Raw genomic sequence first — 18,785 nt, forward strand, 5'->3', positions numbered from 1 at the left:
GTCAAATTCAAGAAAAAGGATATTTGTTATTATCATGACTATTACTGTATATAAAGCTATACTACTTTGGAACAAAAATAAAAGTTTCATTTTTAGAAAACAATTTGAAAGACACACCTAAATTATCTCTTTCCTATAAAACAAGGGCTAGTATCAACAATCAATGGTTTGCACAGCCTCAAAGATAAAAAAAAAACTAATATTATAAAAATGCACTCCAGAAAAAAAAATTCTAGATTACCCTCCAGGAAATGAATCTAAGAAATAAACTGAAAACTTTTAGATATAATATTAAGATGTGAAAACTAGACAATTAAGCAGAAATTCTTGACTATCATTTAAGATTCAAGAAAAAAAATCTTCTATATGCCAAATTCAAAACAACAAATCAGATAGTTTCGGGAAAAATAAGAAACTATCTTATTTTTTTTTTTCCTTTTAAATTCTAGAATTTGATCAATACAAATTTTATCAGTTCCTAAAAGGAGCATAATTGACAAGTAAAATAAAACAAATTATAAACACGATTATAAATATACCTGTTATGTAACCTCCTGAAGGCTTAAGGTTATCGAACTGTTTGTCATGCTTAGTACGTTCTTCAGAGGTAATAGCCCACATGTTCGGTCCTCCTACAACATATATGAAAGACAAATTAAAGTGTGTAAGTGGGAGTGCTCAAAATAGTGTGTATGTGAGAATGCTCAATTCTAAAATGCACTATGACTCATAAGCATCCATTTAAAGACAGCATTTAACCTGTGAGTGACACAAAGAACAGAGCTCTACCAACCATGAGTAGCACAGCCCTAACGGTTTCACTCACTCAATTAACATTTACTGAACAATTACTGTATACCATTCACTAGAACAAGCTAAACCTGACAATAAAAAGATGTATAAAATGTTATTCCTATTCTCAACAAATTCTTAGAAAAGAATCTCCACCATTTATAGTGTTAACCTGTGAAGAAGAAACCTAAGCAGAAACACATGTAAGAAAAGCCTTGCTGCTGGGTGTGGTGGCGCATGCCTGTGATCCCAGCAGCTGAGGGGGGAGGTGCTGTTAAGAATGCATTCTGCTGTCACAGATAACAAATATATAGAATAAAAAAATAATAATAAACAATAATAAAAAAACAAAAAAAGGTAGGAAGATTGCGAGTTCAAAGCCAGCTTCGGCAAAAAGCAAGTCGCTTAGCAACCTAGGGAGACCCTGTCTCAAAATAAAATACAAAATAGGGCTGGGGATATGGCTCAGTGGTCAAGTGCCCCTGAGTTCCACCCAGGTACCAAAAAAAGGGAAGGAGGATAACGTGAGCCCATGAGTTCAAGGCCAGCCTGGACAACATAATGAGCATGCCCCACCCCAAATTAAATAATCAAACAAATAAATAATATATGCCTGCCACATGGAGGGTTAATTAGTTTCTTTCTTTTCTTTTTTTATTTTCAGTTGTAGGTGGACACCATATCTTTATTTTATTTATTTATTTTTATGTGGTCCTGAGGATAAAATCCAGTGCCTCACACATGTGAGGCAAGCGCTCCACCACTGAGCTACAACCCCAACCCAGTAAGTTAAGTTTCTTTACTCAACCCTATCCCAAGGGAAGTCAGGGCTGGGGGGGTAGTTCAATGGTAGAGTGTTGTGCTATCATGCATGAGGCCCTGGGTTTAATCTCCAGCACCAAAAGAAGAAGAGAGAAGTTAAAGCATTCAAATTTTTAGGATTTTTTTCCTTCTGTTAAGGTACTCTTGCCAGATAATACTGACAGGTTTTTTAGTCAGAAACCTTAAGACTATTTTAAGTCTGGAGAGTCTGGTTAGGAAGGTTTGAGCTGCCCTAACATCCATGGCTGTGTATCCCCAGGCAATGACTGACTACTGCTGTCCTAAGATGAAAACAGTCTGCTGCATCAGGACAGCAGCACAGATCCTATCACAGTATGACACCTTGTGTACCACTACGTCTTCCTTTTCCTTGGCTACCTGTCTTCACATGGCCAACTCAACCTACCTGTTAATGTTAACCACTTAATTCCTTATGAGAACAATTAGTTACCTTGACTCCTTCATATTCATTCATTCAACAAATGTTTATGGGGTACAAAGATGAATAATCTTCAAATTTGAACACTTCAAAACAAATGGCCATATTAAAAGATATCAATGCACCAAGAATTCTCTAGAAATGAAATAACACAGAAATAACAAAACTGGGAGACACATGTAATTTAAAGCCAATTTAAAAATAGTTACTCCAACTCTTTCTTATTTAGAATATGTAATTACCAGATTCTTTTAAAGAGCCAAGTTTGTTATTTTGCAACTCAAGTAAAAAAAATCTGTCTTGTAAGCCATACAGAAGCCATAGAGAAAGGCAGACTCACTTAAGTTTGGGGGCTGATGTCTAATATTTCCTTAAAAAGCTTAACAACCCTTCATATTCTCAGATAATCATGTTAGGAATGCACTGATATTCTATCCCCTTCCCCCAACTCATCTCTAAATTGAGAATGTGGTATTTTCATAAAGATTTCTGTTGCTTATTCTCTTCTCACCTACTAGCTCTGTTAAACATTCTTATGATCAATGCAGAAGGAAAAACCCACATTTTCTAAAAACTATTATAAGCTAGATTCTATACAGGAAGTAGTGTCATCCCTGTTTTTATTTGTATGCATATAAAAATATACACAGCCAGGTGATAAAATGGCAGTATTCTAACATAATTCTGAATGCACATAATTCAAACATGTTATATCTTACCTATATGTTGTAATAACTAAATATCAGAAATAGCCTACACGGGGGCTGGAGCTATAGCTCAGTGGTACAGTGCTTGCCTTGCATGTGTGAGGCACTGGGTTCGATCCTCGCACCACATACAAATAAATACATTTAAAAAAATATTGTGTCCACTAAAAAAAGAAGAAAAAGAAAAAAGAAATAGGCTGCAGGGGTTATTTTTCTCTAGTTTAAACAGTTGAATGATACATGTTGACTTAATACTAATTTAAATCTCTAAAATACAATGGAATACTGGTCCACATGGTGTAGGGACTTGAAGAATAAAAACTTAGGTTATGCAAGCCATGGTAGCACACAATTGTAATCCCCAGCTACTCAGGAGGCTGAGGTGGAAGAATCACAATTTTGAGGCCAACCTCAACAATGTGGTAAGACCCTGTCTCAAACTTAAAAATAAAAGGGCTGTGGATATAGCTCAGTGGTAGAGCACCCTGGGTTCAATTCCCAGTACCGGGAAAAAAATAAAACAACTTATAAATGCAGTACAGTTTTCTACTTGATTCTACAGATCCATTCACAGCAATTTCTTAACTACACAGTTGAAAAGATTGAGCTCTAAAAAGGACATAAAGCTCTAAAAATATGTTTTCTTCCTAAAGTCATTGGCTGTCCCTATTGCCACTGCCTCCTCCCCTATTCCAGATTTTGGATACAGCCCCTTTAACAGGCTTCAGAACTTCTTTTTTTTTTTTTTTTTAATTTTTTTAGCTGTAGATGGACACAATGCCTTTATTTTATTTATTTATGTCTATGTGGTGCTGAGGATCGAACTCAGGGCCTTGCACACACAAGGCAGGCGCTCTGCCACTGAGCCACAACCTCAGCCCCCTTTAGAACTTCTTTCTCACTTAATCAGTCTTCAGTACTCCACAATTTTAAGCTGCAATAAGACACCTCACACTATACTATCAACTGGTAGCAACATTTATCAGAAGGCTCACCTATCATGCTCTCTGAATTTTCAACTTTATCAAATTTGTGAAAAGCAGAAAGCAAGCCTACCATGATTAAAGATAGCTTAAAAGACACCAGTAGTAGAGTCACCCTTTGTAAGTCTGTTAAGGAGATGAGAAGTAAAGCAAAGAGACTAAGAAAAGAATATCTGTTCAAAAGAACTTTCTGAGATGATGTGAATTTTCTATATCTTCACTGTCCAATATGGTAGCCACTAGCCACATGTGTTTATTTCATGCACTTGAAATGCAGACTGAATTTTTAATTTTATTTTATTTTTATTAATTTGAATTGAAACTGAAGGGCTAGAGGCCACTACAATAGCACAGTTCTGTAGTAAGCCAAAGAAGTATAAAAAGGATCTGGGGGCTGGGGGTGTGGCTCAGTGGTAGAGCACTCGCCTAGCAGGTGCGAGGCCCTGGGTTTGATCCTCAGCACCACATAAAAATAGATAAATAAAATAAAGGTATAGTGTCTAACTACAACCAAAAAGTAAATATTTAAATAAATAAATAAATAAAATAAAAAGGCTCTGGTTTGGTCTGGGGCTGTAGCTCAATGGCAAAACACTTGCCTAGTATGCATGAGGCATTGGGTTGTATCCTCAATACCACATAACAATTAATAAATAAAATAAAGGCATTCTGTCCATCTACAACTACAAAAAAATTTTTTTTTAAAGGAGTCAGTTCATCTTAGCAAAAGTATATTCATGGAAAAATTGGAGGACTATATCAGAAGCATTAAGACAAACAACTGAGTCTAGGCACACTTTACAGACAAGTCCCAATAGCTCTGAGCATCAGAAAATTGAACAAACTATGTCTAAGGATTGATTAGAAGACTAAATACCACTTTTGAAGCCTTTGTGCTACACATGAGTGTTGCTTTCAATAAGCTCCTGAACCGGACTTAAATTAGATATACATAAGTTATTTCCAATCTTCACTTACTTTATAAGCTTAGTAGGAAAGTACAAATCTCTGTTTGCTATCAATTCTTCAAAAGAAACAACTACTATCTTTATTCCTTATGTAATACTTCTAAATAAGCTAACACTTTGGACCATTATTCACATAAGAATTCTTTTGTTATTGAATATCTCAATTGTTTCCAATATTATTTTTTATAATATTTTTTAAATTGTTGGTAGACCTTTATTTCATTTATGTGGTGCTGAGAATTGACCCAGTGCCTCACACATGCTAGGCAAGCACTCTAGCACTTAGCCACCACCCCACCCCCTCCATTCATTCATTCATTCATTCATTCATTTATTTTAGTTGTAGATGGACAGCATGCCTTGATTTTACTTGTTTCATTTTTATGTGGTGCTAAGGCTCAAACCCAGGGCCTCACACATGCTAGGCAAGTGCTCTGTCACGGAGCTATAGCCTCAGCCTGTCCTGCTTTTTTTTAATGTTCATTTTGTTTGTAAAACCTGAAGTTGAAACTTATAACTAAACTGTATTTAATGTAAACTCTTTCATACCAGGCATGGAAATTCTCAAACTTGAGTAGAGCATGTTACTAAAATTACTGCCTTAATTTTAAACTTACATATATACATCCTATGGAAAAAAATTATTATTCAATATTAAAAATTTATCTATGGCACCAATCTCCATAATTCCACACCATTTCCACAATGGAAGCAATGCTTACATTAATCCTTTTTCTAAAAAGAACTTTTAAGAATGCATCTGTAGATAATTTTTTACAATTAAGTTCAACTATGGGTGACAGACAATCCAAAATAATAGGGGCTTATGAAAGACTTTTTTCACATAAATTCTTAAATAATAGTTCTGAAAAGGGAAAAAAAAAATCACAATACCCTTACACTAAATGGTAGCATCAAAACAGAATTGCTTTGTGAAGATGATGGAATGGTGATTCTTCTCTCCTTTTTAAAAAAATGTTTAATATTATTGTTTTCAATTTAAATGTTAAAAAATTGACTTTACTCTCTATAACCTTATATTTACCACAGCATTAATAACTCAGTATCTAGATTTTTTAGCAATTTAAAAATCTAGTACATTTTTCTCAACTCTAAATAATACTCACAATAACTTAAGAATTAAGGGTAGCTTATTTGTATTTGGAAAAAAATTAGAATCAGAACACAAGCTTTAAAAGTTTTCATTACTAAAATTACTTACACATTTTCTTTTAAAATGTTTCATGTTAAAAATTATATATGTCAGCATATAAAATGCTTTGTAAAGGGAAAACTTAATCTTATATGTGTATTAGTAAATGAATTTTTATTGGTTTCATCTGTCTTCAATCATCACACTATCAAGAACATCCTTACTCTTCACCTAACAGCACTCTGTTTTTTGTCCTCCAGTTTTATGCACAAAACACAAAATCATTAACTGTTCAATGACAAGTTATTTTTAACTATTCAATGACAAGCACACATTCCAAATGATAGTGCAGAACATGCTTATTAGATATGTGAAATGTACTGCATAATATTCTAATGGGAGATACATGCAGTGTTCTGAAATAAATTATTAATTAATATTTTCAACAAGAATACTTCAATTTTATATTTCTAAGGTCAAGAAAAATTATCTACCAAGAAAAGCCCATACATATCCTTCTCATCTTGCCACAAGCACAAAGCTCCTTACCATTCATAGCTGTGGGAAACTGAGCCATCATGGTCCTGAATTTTTCTTGCTAGCTCTTATCCATCTGCAACATAAAAACATGGTGCCATTAATAATACAACAAGGGCAGATCACAGCTTAGTACGTTCAGTAAGCAGTAGGAATGTCTGTCCCCTTCAGTTCACACTTCTAATGGGAAACAATGCAGAGCTTCTGCTGAACAGGCAGAATTTACATTTGGGGAAGGGTGGGAGATTTTGTTGGATAATGGTGCTGCCTTAAATACATAACCATTTAAAAGAAACAGCCACATATTTAATAGCAAATACTGAATAAATAGACCCTTGGTATGAACCAACATTCTTACAGAAATTTAGTTTAGGAGTGAGGAAGTGCTGTTTTAACTATGTAAGAATTTATCTCAGGGAAATTATGTAAAAATAGATGGAAATCCATAATACTCTTCTTTTAAAAAAAAATCCCAAACAATAAAAATATCCAAAATAAATGCAGCAGAGCTCTTTAAGCCCTACAAGTTTAAAAAAAATAGTCTAAATTAGGGTACTGGAGCTATAGCTCATGATACCACACTTGCCTTGCATGTGTGAAGTCCTATGCTTACCCCAGCACTGCAAAAAAAAAGTCTAAAAGTAACTAGTTTAAAATACAAATATAATTATTAAAATACACGTTTATTTAAACATAACTAAATGTGCTGGGCAAGCATTCTTTACTAGCAAGAGGAGTGCCTCCGGAAATTAACAGCTCTGGGTTCAAATTCAATCTATTTTCCTAGCTGTGATCATGAAAAAGTTATTTAACCTTTTTTTCAGTCTCAAATTTCTCATCTATATAAAAATACTCTGCAGGGATATTTTTAAAATATTAAACATAATCCAGTGCACTCACTACCTGACATATAGTGTGTATTTAATAAAAGGTTTGTTATTTTGCAAACATCTAGGAAGGGAGAATGCATTATCCTTTTGAAATCTGACTTCATCATTTAACTGTGAATAAATTTGAAATTCAGCATTGTCTCATGGATTTTGAGGGTAGGACTAGCCAGGGAAAATGAAGGCCTAGCAAATTTATAGTAATGTACTTGGTAATTAAAACCATGGAGTTGGGCAAGATGTGGCACTTCTATAATTTCAGCTACCTGGGAGACTGAGGCAGGAGGATCACAAGTTCAAGATCAACCTTGGCAACCTCAACAACTTAGGGAGACCCTGTTTCAAAATTAAAAAAAAAAAAAAATGGTTGTGGAGGGGCTGGAGATGTGGCTCAGCAGTAGTGCGCTCAGCTAGCACATTCGAAGCACTGGGTTTGATCCTCAGCACCACATAAAAATAAGTAAATAAAATATAGGTATTGTGTCAAACTACAACTAAAAAATATTTTTTTAAAAAAAATAAAGGTATTGTGTCCGACTACAACTATAAAATGTATATTTTTTAAAAAAGGGGGGCTGTGGATATAACTCAGTGGTAAAGTGTCCCTCAGCTCAAACCATAGTATTCCCCCCCGAAAAAAAGGAAAACAATACTACAACAAAAGACCACTTAGCATTTCATTCATTTCTCCAAGTCATTTAAATATTAGTATTTTTATAAGCCTAAGAAAAATATTTGCACAGGCCATTTTAAACAAAGCAGGCATAAAGTGGTACACATGATGACAGACGGTGTCACCAGTAAAACTGGCTGACTAGCTGCCAGGAAGTGTTACAAGGTACTATTATCTTAGTGAATGCAGTTTGCTTATGAATCTAATCCTCAGTTTTAATGAGCAGAAATATGACTGTATTTCATATCTATTCAGTGACTCAAACTAACAGAAAAAATTGTACATAAATCCAATTCATTTATTTACATGACAACTAGCAGCAGCTTTTCTCCCTATAGGGCAAACTATTTAATCTTTTTTTTTCCCCCTTCAGTATTGGGGATTGAATCACCCAGAGGCCACTCTACCACTGAGCTACATCCCCAGCCCTTTTTATTTTAATTTTGAGACAGGGTCTAAATTGCCTGGATTCAACTCAAATTTGTGATCCTCCTGCCTCAGCCCCTCAAGTATTGGGATTACAGACATGACCCACTGTGCTCAGGCCATTTATTACATTTTAACCATATCACTGTGTGATAAGCAAAAGGATTTAACTTACATAAGAATGGTTAATGGAATCAGGGACTGACAGTCTGATACATCCATCTACATCAGGATAAGCCAGGACTGGGCAATAGGGATGAGTAAACCTTCACTGAGACTTTTGAATGGCACTGCCTTTGACTCCTAGCTTTTCCTCCCTGCCAAAGTGTATATTCTTTCTTTATATAATAAGCTTTACTGCAATGGGGCTTTAAACCTGTTACCACACTTAGACTTCATCTGTCTACTTTTACTGGGTAGGAGGAAACTTCAACTATGTTTGGGTTGGTTTTCTTCATTCCTTTCTCAAAAGGTGAACTCTGGGTATTGGACTTGTTTTCAGAAAAATAATGCCAAAACTGTTGAGGGGTAGTTGAAACTCCTAAAGAAGGTACTATGTTGAAACTTTAAGGATGAGTAAGAATTGGGAATAACCGTAAGTTTCAGAATCTTGGACTTGAACCTGTAGGTGACAGGAGTTTTACAAGGTTTTAAGGAGAAGAACTTATATTTAAGATTGACAATCAACATGAAGAAAAGTACAAGACTAAAGCAGGGAGATCAATCACAGAAGAACCGAGAGCAACACCCAGCACTTGATCTAGAACAGTGGCAGCAAGAACAAAGATGGGATGAATTGGAGAAACAGTGAAGAGTTCAAAACAAGCAGAATTCACTGACTTCAGATATGAGGGACTATGGAATAAAAGGAATCAAAGAGATAACTCTCAGAATTTGTGAGACTGGGTAAACTGAGGTGTGACCAGCTAAAAAATTTACACAAAAGGAAGTCTTATAAACCAAGTTAGGACTACAACTTCCTAAAATACTGAAATTCTACAGACTGATGAACCCAGGATAACTCCATTTTAAGATTGGAAGCCATCACATCACAAAGTCATGAAAAGTTAATTTCTGTTTTACTATAAATTACTCTGATTTCTAAACTTGTTTGGAATGCCTTGAACTCACCCATGCCTGGCTTTCCCTGACAGATAAGAACCCTCTCTAAAATCTTACTGATGCCTTATAAGTCCTGGCTCCTCCTGACCAGATAACAACCCTCTCTGAAACCTCAGCAGCATAAATTCTGATGTTGGGATCTGAATTTACTCCCTACCTTGAAATATCATGCCATGTAGATCATTAACCTACTATCTGCCTTTGTACTATGCTTGTCAAAATCCTGTTATATGTAAGTACTCAAGACACCCACCTTCTGCAACTTTTTGTGCTATAAAACCATGTTCCTGGAGAGCTGGGGTAATGATTACTAGCCTGGGATTTTGGGAGAGACAGTCCTAGCCAGTTCCTGTGTATACAAATACAAGCTTGCTTTTATTTGATTCAAAATTGGAGTCGTGGTTCAACACAAACAAGCAAAACATTTTTACTTCCTCAATATTAAATTATTGAAAGCAATGTAAAGCCAAAATAAGATGTATACCTGCAGAGTAACTACCTATTTACAGACATGCAGTAGCAAGCACCTCTCTTTTGTTAGCTTTCCGTGACTAAGACAATTTTAAAACAGGAGAAAATTCACCAACAGTATTACATATAACACGTAAGTCTATATGTCAGCAAGTGTATTACTAAAGATAGTTTGAACAAACAGAAAGACAAATGAGGAATAGAATGCCATGGTCATAAAGCCTTAATCTATCATATGGAGGTGTAAATTTATAAGTCATCTATCTAGAATCTTTAGCTAGTCACCATATATTCTGTGAGTATAACAGTGCCATATGGTAAATGCTCAATAATCACAGGCATGGTCCTAACCAGAGAATGATGGACAGGAAGGGCAAATCCCTTATGATAAACTGAAGGTACTTAATATTACAGAACCTTCCTTGCTTCCTATGTGGGATTTAGCTCTCCACATATACAGATACCATATCATAACATTACATATGTATACAACATCTAATTGACCACGATAATATCTAAATATGGTAGCGTGCCAGGCACTGGCACCTATATGCATACCTATAAAACCACCTACTTAGAAGGCTAAAGAAAGATGGTTGCAAGTTCAAGGCCAGCCTGGCAACACCCAACTTGGTCTCAAAACAAAATCAAAATGCTGGAAATGTAGCTCAATGGTAGAGTGTTTACCTAGAATATGTGAGGCCCTGAGTTCAATCCCCAATACCACAAAATAAATAAATAAATATATGATAGAATAACTTGTTGGAATCATTAAATTTTTAAAGCATACCACTGCATATGTTATATTTAGACTAATTCTCTCTGTCCCACTGTGGAATAATTACCTCATGAATAAACAATTCTAGTCTACTTGCAATTAAAAATAAAATTGTGAAAAATACAATAGATATATAAGACTATGTTTTACATTTTTAAAACACAATTATGTTTTACTTCACATAATTATAATAGTTAATAATGAGTATTTACTATTAATTCAACATACTTCTATTGATCTACACATGTCATGTTTAATATTCACAGAATCCAATACCTTCCAGGTTCTGTCCAAGAAGCTTTATACACCCTTGATAATAATATTTCATACTCCTCACAAGATCCCTGCAAGTCAGATGATATTATATTCATCTCAAAGATGATGAAGCTAAGAGGTTAGATTAGTTGCCCAAATTCAATCATGAAACCAGGATGATATCCGATGCCAATCTTAACTCTAAAGCCCACAAACTTCCCTTCTCCTCTCTTTTAAACAGAGTTAGCAATTAATGATGAGTAGGTCATAGGTTCCTATAAGCACAGGTAAACTTAATGTTGGTGTATTTCTTTGTAGGGGAGAAGAAAAACAAGTCGAGGCTGCCTCCTAACACACAGGACATCAATCACATACCTAAATTGGGGATAACTTACCTCTTGGTATAATCCTCTGAAAAGAAGAAAAAGAGTAAGCAACATCTCCTCGGTTACATGCCTGGTGGCTGTCCAACAAACACCCTTTTCTACTCTATAGAAGGGATGACATGTTACTAGGGGCATTTTTGAAAGTTTGCAGTCATCATAATTTGAACTGTGCTAGTTATCTATTTAGAATATTCATGTGGATATTTTTCTGCTCTATAAAAAAATAATACAGAACTGCCATACCATTTGTAGAAACCAAGAAAATATACTTGGTAGATAATATGTATTAGAGCAGGATGTAGTGGCACATCCCTGTAATCCCAGCAACTTGGGAGGCTGAAGCAGGAGGATGGCAAGTTCAATGTCAACCTTGGCACCTTCTCAAGACCCTATTTCCAAATAAAAACAAAAAGGGCAGGAGATGTAGTTCATTGGTAAAACATCATGGGTTCAACCCAAGGTATAAAGCAAAGGAGACTGCTTTGATTTAATATAATCCAAATGCAATTTGGAGAAATCACCAAATATAATTTGAAGAATTAAGAAAATGTATTCATATTAAGAAAAATAGAAATGCTAGGACAGAAGTAGGAAATCATCTACAGAAGGTCAGTAGGTGGAGGGGTGGCACAAATCTTAGCCATTGTAAGAAGTGGCTCAATTACAGTCAGATTTTTCTTCAGAAGCAGAGAACTATAGAAATGATGACTTATAGTAATTATTTAATACAAAACTGCACAATTTTCAAGAAGAGAAAACTAAGAGACTTGTACAAACTCACAAATTAAATAGCAAAACTGGTCTCAGAAACCACATCTCTGATGTGCATGTCCAGTGCCCTATTTTTAAAACAAGTTTCCCAACTTGCCCAATCACATCACCTGGGACATTGACAAATTCTACAGATGTCCAGGTCCATCATTTGGAGACTCTGATCACTGGGCTATTATATGAATTAGAACAAAAACCTCCTAAAACAGTTTCCCATCTTTAGGACCCATCCACAGAGCTACTAGTTTTTTCCTAAAACACTCATTAACATTTCTATCCTGCGTAAAGTCTTCCAATGAATACAAGTTAAAATCCAAATTTCTTGGTATGAAGAATCTCACCCCAATCTACTCTAACACTTTCACTTGAAGACACTTTCCCTGATTCTTTGGTCCTCGGTACACCAACCTTTTCTTGAAACAGTGATGACCTTTCTTTTTTTTTTTTTTTCTTTCCCTTGATCCTTCATAAAGAACTGCTCCATCTATCGTGGTCACAGTGCTTTCTTCTGATTCTTCAACTCCTCCTCAAATGTCATTTTTCTTTAAAAGACTTCTATCCTCTCTAGCAGTTAGTCACTGTCTCCTCGTTATGTCTCTAATACTAGTTCAATGCATAATAACCTCATTTAGCTCACTGCATTTCCATTTCACATTTTCCTTATTTAGTTCTATATGACTAGTTCATAAATGAGACTTCCCAGAGAAAACAAGATTTATTTGCTAAACAAATAAACGGAGTAGATGGGTAATATGGTTGACACGGAAACAAACAAAGCAAAGGAAGCAGGGAAAGAGGCAAAGCCAAACTAACATGCAGAAAGGTCTGGTGCAAAGCAGATAATGCTCCAAACTGCTTCCTCAAAACTTGACAGACACCAGAGCCATGGATATTAAACCAAACTGTCTCCTGCAAATAGCTATTCTGTAACTTGATTGCTTCTTTTAAGTATATGTTTAAAAACAGAAGTTTATTTCTCATTGAATTCTGCAGGCTTTTGCTTGGGAGTTATGAGGAAAGTTTGGGTTTTTCAATTATACTTTGAATCATATTAGTTAACTACAGCTTGCTTTAAATTTGAGGAAAGACCTGACATTCAAGAAAGCAACACAGTCAAGTTCCTGAAGGTATATTTTTATAAAACTTTCTAGTGCTTCCTCCACTCCAGCACATGGTAGGTAAACAAGGACAATTCTAAAACTATACTTGCTGATTAGTTTAGAAAATTATTCCAGCTTCATCTAGTTCCCAAAGAGATCAAAGTCAGTTCTATATGAGAATGACTGGAGCAAAAGTGCCTACTACTTTAGTTTCTACACTAGGAAGAAATTCAGAGTGCATACCTATTCACCATCTACCCATTCATTTTTTTTTTCATTCATTCATCAAATATGAATGGTCATTATAATAAAAGGATTTGAGAAATACTATGAGAACCCAGAGAATAGACCTCTCACTACTTGGGAAATAAATCAAAGTATGGGACATGTTACAAAGGAGGTAATATTTGTCTAACAATTACCTAACATGAGACTAGTGACAAAGTGAGTGAACTCCAGTGTCCTTGGAATGAATGACACTGTATAGGTAATGGACAGGGACTGTTACAAAGAAAGTTAGTTTCTGAGCCAAAGACAGTGACTAGTTGAAAGAAGGAAAGAACCAGTATTACAATAGGACCACTCCTACTGTCTCCTAAAGACATTGTGATTTGAGTAATGTAATTTTGAAGAATTAACTTAAGAGTTAAGAGACCTTAAAGAACCCAGCAGTCTTCAAACTGTGCTCCCTAGTGTTCTAGAAGTTTAAAGGAGGTTCAACAAAAATGGAGTAAAGAAAAAGAGTAAAAAGTTGGGAAGTAATAACCACTTCAATGAGAGAAGCTCTAGTTTTAAATATTTCATATTGAGGCTTCTTTGTAAGAGTTTATCTGATGATTAAAAAAAAAATCCAGTCACTATACTGTTTTGAAAATGAATGGATGCTGGGCTGGGGATATGGCTCAAGCGGTAGCACGCTCGCCTGGCATGTGTGCGGCCCGGGTTCGGTCCTCAGCACCACATACAAACAAAGATATTGTGTCCGCCAAAAACTAAAATAAATAAATAAATATTAAAATTCTCTCTCTCTCAAAAAAAAATGAAAATGAATGGATGCTGTATTTTGTCAAATGTTTTTTCTGCATCTATTGAGATAATCATGTGATTCTTGTATTTATGTTTATTGATGTGGTGAAATACGTTTATTGATTTCTGTATGTTGAACCAAGCTTGCATTACTGGAATGAAACCTACTTGATAATGGCGCACTATCTTTTTTAATGTGTTTTTGTATGTGATTTGTGAGTATTTTATTAAGAATATTTTGCTGGGCATGGTGGCGCACACCTGTAATCGCAGTGGCTTAGGAGGCTGAAGCAGGAGGATCAAGAGTTCAAAGTCGGGCTGGGGATGTGGCTCAAGCGGTAGCATGCTCGCCTGGCATTCGTGCAGCCCGGGTTCGATCCTCAGCACCACATACAAACAAAGATGTTGTGTCCGCCGAGAACTAAAATAAATAAATATTTGGAAAAAAAAAAAAAGAGTTCAAAGTCAGCCTCAGCAACTTATTGAGGCCCTCAGCAACTCAGGGGCCCTGTCTCTAAATAAAATAGAAAAAAGGGCTGGGAATGTGGTTCAGTGGTTAAGCGCCCCTAGGTTCAATTCCTGGTACCCAACCCCCCACCAAAAAAAAAAGAGAGAGAGAGAAAGAACTTTTGCATCTATGTTCATCAGGGATATTGGCCTGAAGTTTTCTTTCCTTGATGTGTTTTTGGTTTGGGGATCAGGGTGATACTAGCTTCACAGAATGAGTGTGGAAAGGTTCCCTCTTTCTATCTTATGGAATAGTTTGAAGAGGATTGGTGTTAGTTCTTCTTTGAAGGTCTCATAGAACTCAACTGAGAATCCATCCCATCCTGAGCTTTTATTTTTGGGGTTGACTTTTGATAGTATCTTCAATTTCATTGCTTGAAGTTGATCTGTTTAAATTTACCATGTCCTCCTCTGGTTCAATCTGGGTAGGTCATATGTCTCTAGGAAATTTGTCAATGTCTTCAAGATTTTCTATTTTATTGGAGTATACGTTTTCAAAATAGTTTCTGATTATCCTCTGTATTTCAGAGGTGTCCATTTCCTTTCCATCATGAATTTTAGAAATTTGAGTTTTTCCCTCTTTCTCTTCATTAGCATAGCTAAAGGTTTATCAATTTTATTAATTTTTTTAAAGAACCAACCTTTTGTTTTGATTTTTGTTGTTTCAATTTCATTGATTCTCTGATTTTAATTATTTCCTGTCATCTTCTGTGTTTAGCATTGATTTGTTTTTCTTTTTCCAGAGTCTTATGATGTCATTATATCTTAAGTTATTTATTTGGAGACTTTCTAGTCTTTTAATGAATGAGTTCAGGGTTGTGAACTTTCCTTTTAGAACTATTTTCATAGTGTCCCAGATTTTGATATGTTGTGTCACTATTCTCATTTGCCTCTATTTTTTATATTTCATCGTTGATTACTTCTGCTATCCACTGATCATTCAATAGCATATTATTTAGTCTCCAAGTGTTAGAGTAGCTTCTATTTTTTATTATATCATTGATTTCTAATTTCATTCCATTGTGATTAGACAGAATGGAAGGTTTTACCCCTACCTTTCAAGAACTGAAATACTTCCCATTCCACCTCAGTTTCATCTTATTCCCATGTGCCCTCTCTATTGTGGAACTACCTACCTCCTCAATGATACTGCCACCTTTTCTATGAAAACTCCCTTTGCTACATTTCATCTTGTCTTTAGCTCATTAATATAATACTATCTAACATTAAAAGGTTTTGTTTTCTGCCTGCCCTACCTCTACTAGACTGCAAGCTCCTATTAATGTCTTCATACCTAGTGCCAAGCAGTCAATCACATGGTAGACACTAAAATATTCTTCAAGCACAAACCCTTGATTATAAGAGATTAGCATACTTTCAACTGCACAGAGGACAAGCAGACTAATACACTGGAACTTAAACTCTGAAAACAGATCAACCAACTTGAATCTTAATCTCAGTGCAATGACTCCCCAGGTTTCTGGACTTAGACATGATATAGCCTCAATTTGCTAATTTATAAATATGGATAATTGTACCTAAATGCCAAGTTATTTTAAGGCTCAGACACCATGTGGCAAATAGAAGGTGCATGTAAATGATGGCTATTACAACTGTTAATCAATATTAATTAAACTAGTCATTAACCAACATGATTTCACTGAAACAACAAACAGTCGTATCACTTATACAAAAATGAATGTTTTCCTCTGGGGCTGGGGCTATACCACATGTGAGGAACTGGCTAGATTCTCAGCACCACATAATAAATAAATAAATATATTGTGTCCACCTACGACTAAAAAAAATTGTTTTAAATAAAAATAGGGCTGGGGTTGTAGCTCAGTGGTAGAGCATTTGCCTCACGCATGAGGCTCTCGGTTCGATCCTCAGCGAAACATTAAAAAATAAATAAATAAAAATAAAGACATTGTCTCCACCTACAACTAAAAAAATAATCAAATAAATAAAAAATAAAAGAAAAAAGAATGTTTTTCTCATTTAAATATTTGAGAAAAACATACTTTTAATATTTTCAGTACTAATTCTATTAATAATTGGCTTCAAAGAAGATAAATGTCTCTACACAAATTTAATTCTCAGTTCTATTTCTGCAACTTAGTCTCTGCAGTTTAGGATGTTTAAACACAAATTATAAGCATGGATTTTTATAAATGTTCAGTTTTGCCCACAAATAATCAACAAGAGGGCATAAAAGAAAACAATGATAAATTAATACTGAAGCAGTTAGTAAAATTATGTTGAAGCTATAAATTAAACTGATTTTAGAAGAATCTGTCAATAACTCCAAACTTGTGAGAATTCACCCATACAAAAGGGAAAAAACACCTAACAATAGCATGTGACTCAGCTTCCACTGTTGTGAAGAGGGGGGGGGGGGTAACTACTTAGCCTATTCCCATCTGTCTCATATGAAATGTAAACATTAAAGCAAAACTATTTACTTGACTCAAAATGAATATGGGGAAAAATTTGGAGAGATGCATCACTTTCACGTAAAATATCGCCTCTTTGAAACAAAGATAATTTTCAGAGTTTTGAAGCTCTAAAATACAAGGAAGACACAAGGAAAGAATAAACCTTCATCTATATGACTATTTAAGAATTCCTTCGAAAACAAAATTAGAAAGTAAACAAATGGGGAAAAATCACGACAAATTATTATGATCAATTAATATTTTTAATGTTCAGAGATCTATTTAAATAGATAATGAATACATCAAGACCTCAAATAATTTACTGAAGGAAATAAAACTGACTAATAAATGTTAACATTACTAATAAGAAAGAAAATGAATACGAAGTTTTGTTTTGTTTCTGCTTATAAACTTACATTAAAAAAAAAAAAAAAAAAAAACGGGCACAGTGGCATATGCCTGTAATCCCAGGGGCTCAGGAGTCTAAGAGAAGCTAAGGCAGGAGAATCGTGAGTTCAAAGCTAGCCTCAGAGACTTAGGAAGGCCCTAAGCAACTCAGTGAGACCCTGTCTCTAAATAAAATATTAAAAAAGGACAGGGGGCTAGGTTGTGGCTCAGCGGTACAGTGCTCATCTAGTACATGTGAGGCACTGGGTTCGATCCTCAGCAACACATAAAAATAAATTAAAAATAAAGTAAAGATATTAAAAAATAAAAGGACTGGGGGGTGGTTAGGGTTGTGGCTCAGTGGTAGAGCACTTGCCTAGCATGTGTGAGGCATTGGGTTCGATTCTCAGCAATGAATATAAATAAATGAATAAAATAAAGGCCCATCAGCAACTATAAAAAAAGGATTGAGGATGTGGGTCAGTGGTTAAAGTGCCCCCTTGGGTTTAATCCTTGGTACCCCAAAAAAAAACCCACCTTGGCTAATACCCAGGGGCTAGCAATGGTGAGAGAAACTGGGTGCTTGTAGACATAGCCTAAAGAAGTAAAAATCAGAATAATTCTTCAGAAGGTAATTTGAAAATATATACCAAGAATCCCAGGCTGAGGCTTAGTGGTAGAGTGCTTGCCTCACATGTGTGAGGCATTGGGTTCGATCCTCAGCACCACATAAAAATGAAAGAAAGAAAGGAAGGAAGAAGGAAAGGAATAAGGGGAGAAAGGAAGAAAGAAAGAATATGTCCATCTCCAAATAAAAAATTATTTAAAAAAGAAAAGAATCCTACCAACTTAATTTCCTTAATCTGTCATAAGGAAATAATAGTAAATATGAAAAATGCTTATTTACAAAGATGTTCATGGCAGCATTAGTAATTACAGAAAAAAATGAAAATAATGTTAAGTGTCCAACAATGGAATATACTAAGCCAAGTGTAATGCTACCACCTTTAAAATCAAATCCATATATGTGAATTAAATCCTAATAAAACTAATTTTTTAAACAGTTAGAATATATTAATATAAGAAGTACTATATAGGGTTGGGGTTGTAGCTCAGTGGTAGAGCACTTACCTAGCACATATGAAACAACTAATAAA

General features: G+C 35.0%; 1 protein-coding gene across 6 annotated transcripts in view; it reads right to left on the minus strand.

Annotated features, from left to right (window-relative positions):
• Itsn2 (intersectin 2) overlaps positions 1-18,785 on the minus strand; it is a 126,669-nt gene that overhangs the window by 97,589 nt on the left and 10,295 nt on the right. For all 6 annotated transcript variants that reach the window (XM_046441363.2, XM_046441362.2, XM_046441361.2 and 3 more), the window contains 2 exons: positions 6,414-6,477; positions 540-632 (listed from right to left, as the gene is read on the minus strand). In XM_046441363.2, the coding sequence (XP_046297319.1) occupies positions 540-632; positions 6,414-6,444 (124 nt within the window). In that variant the 5' untranslated portion in view covers positions 6,445-6,477. Of the gene's footprint in view, positions 1-539; positions 633-6,413; positions 6,478-18,785 lie in introns of those variants that run through there.

The sequence above is a fragment of the Marmota monax genome, unplaced genomic scaffold, assembly GCF_021218885.2.
Source record: "Marmota monax isolate L192 unplaced genomic scaffold, Marmota_monax_Labrador192_F-V1.1 WCK01_AAM20220418_F8-fsc00010, whole genome shotgun sequence".
In the NCBI taxonomy this organism is placed as follows: Eukaryota; Metazoa; Chordata; class Mammalia; order Rodentia; family Sciuridae; genus Marmota; species Marmota monax.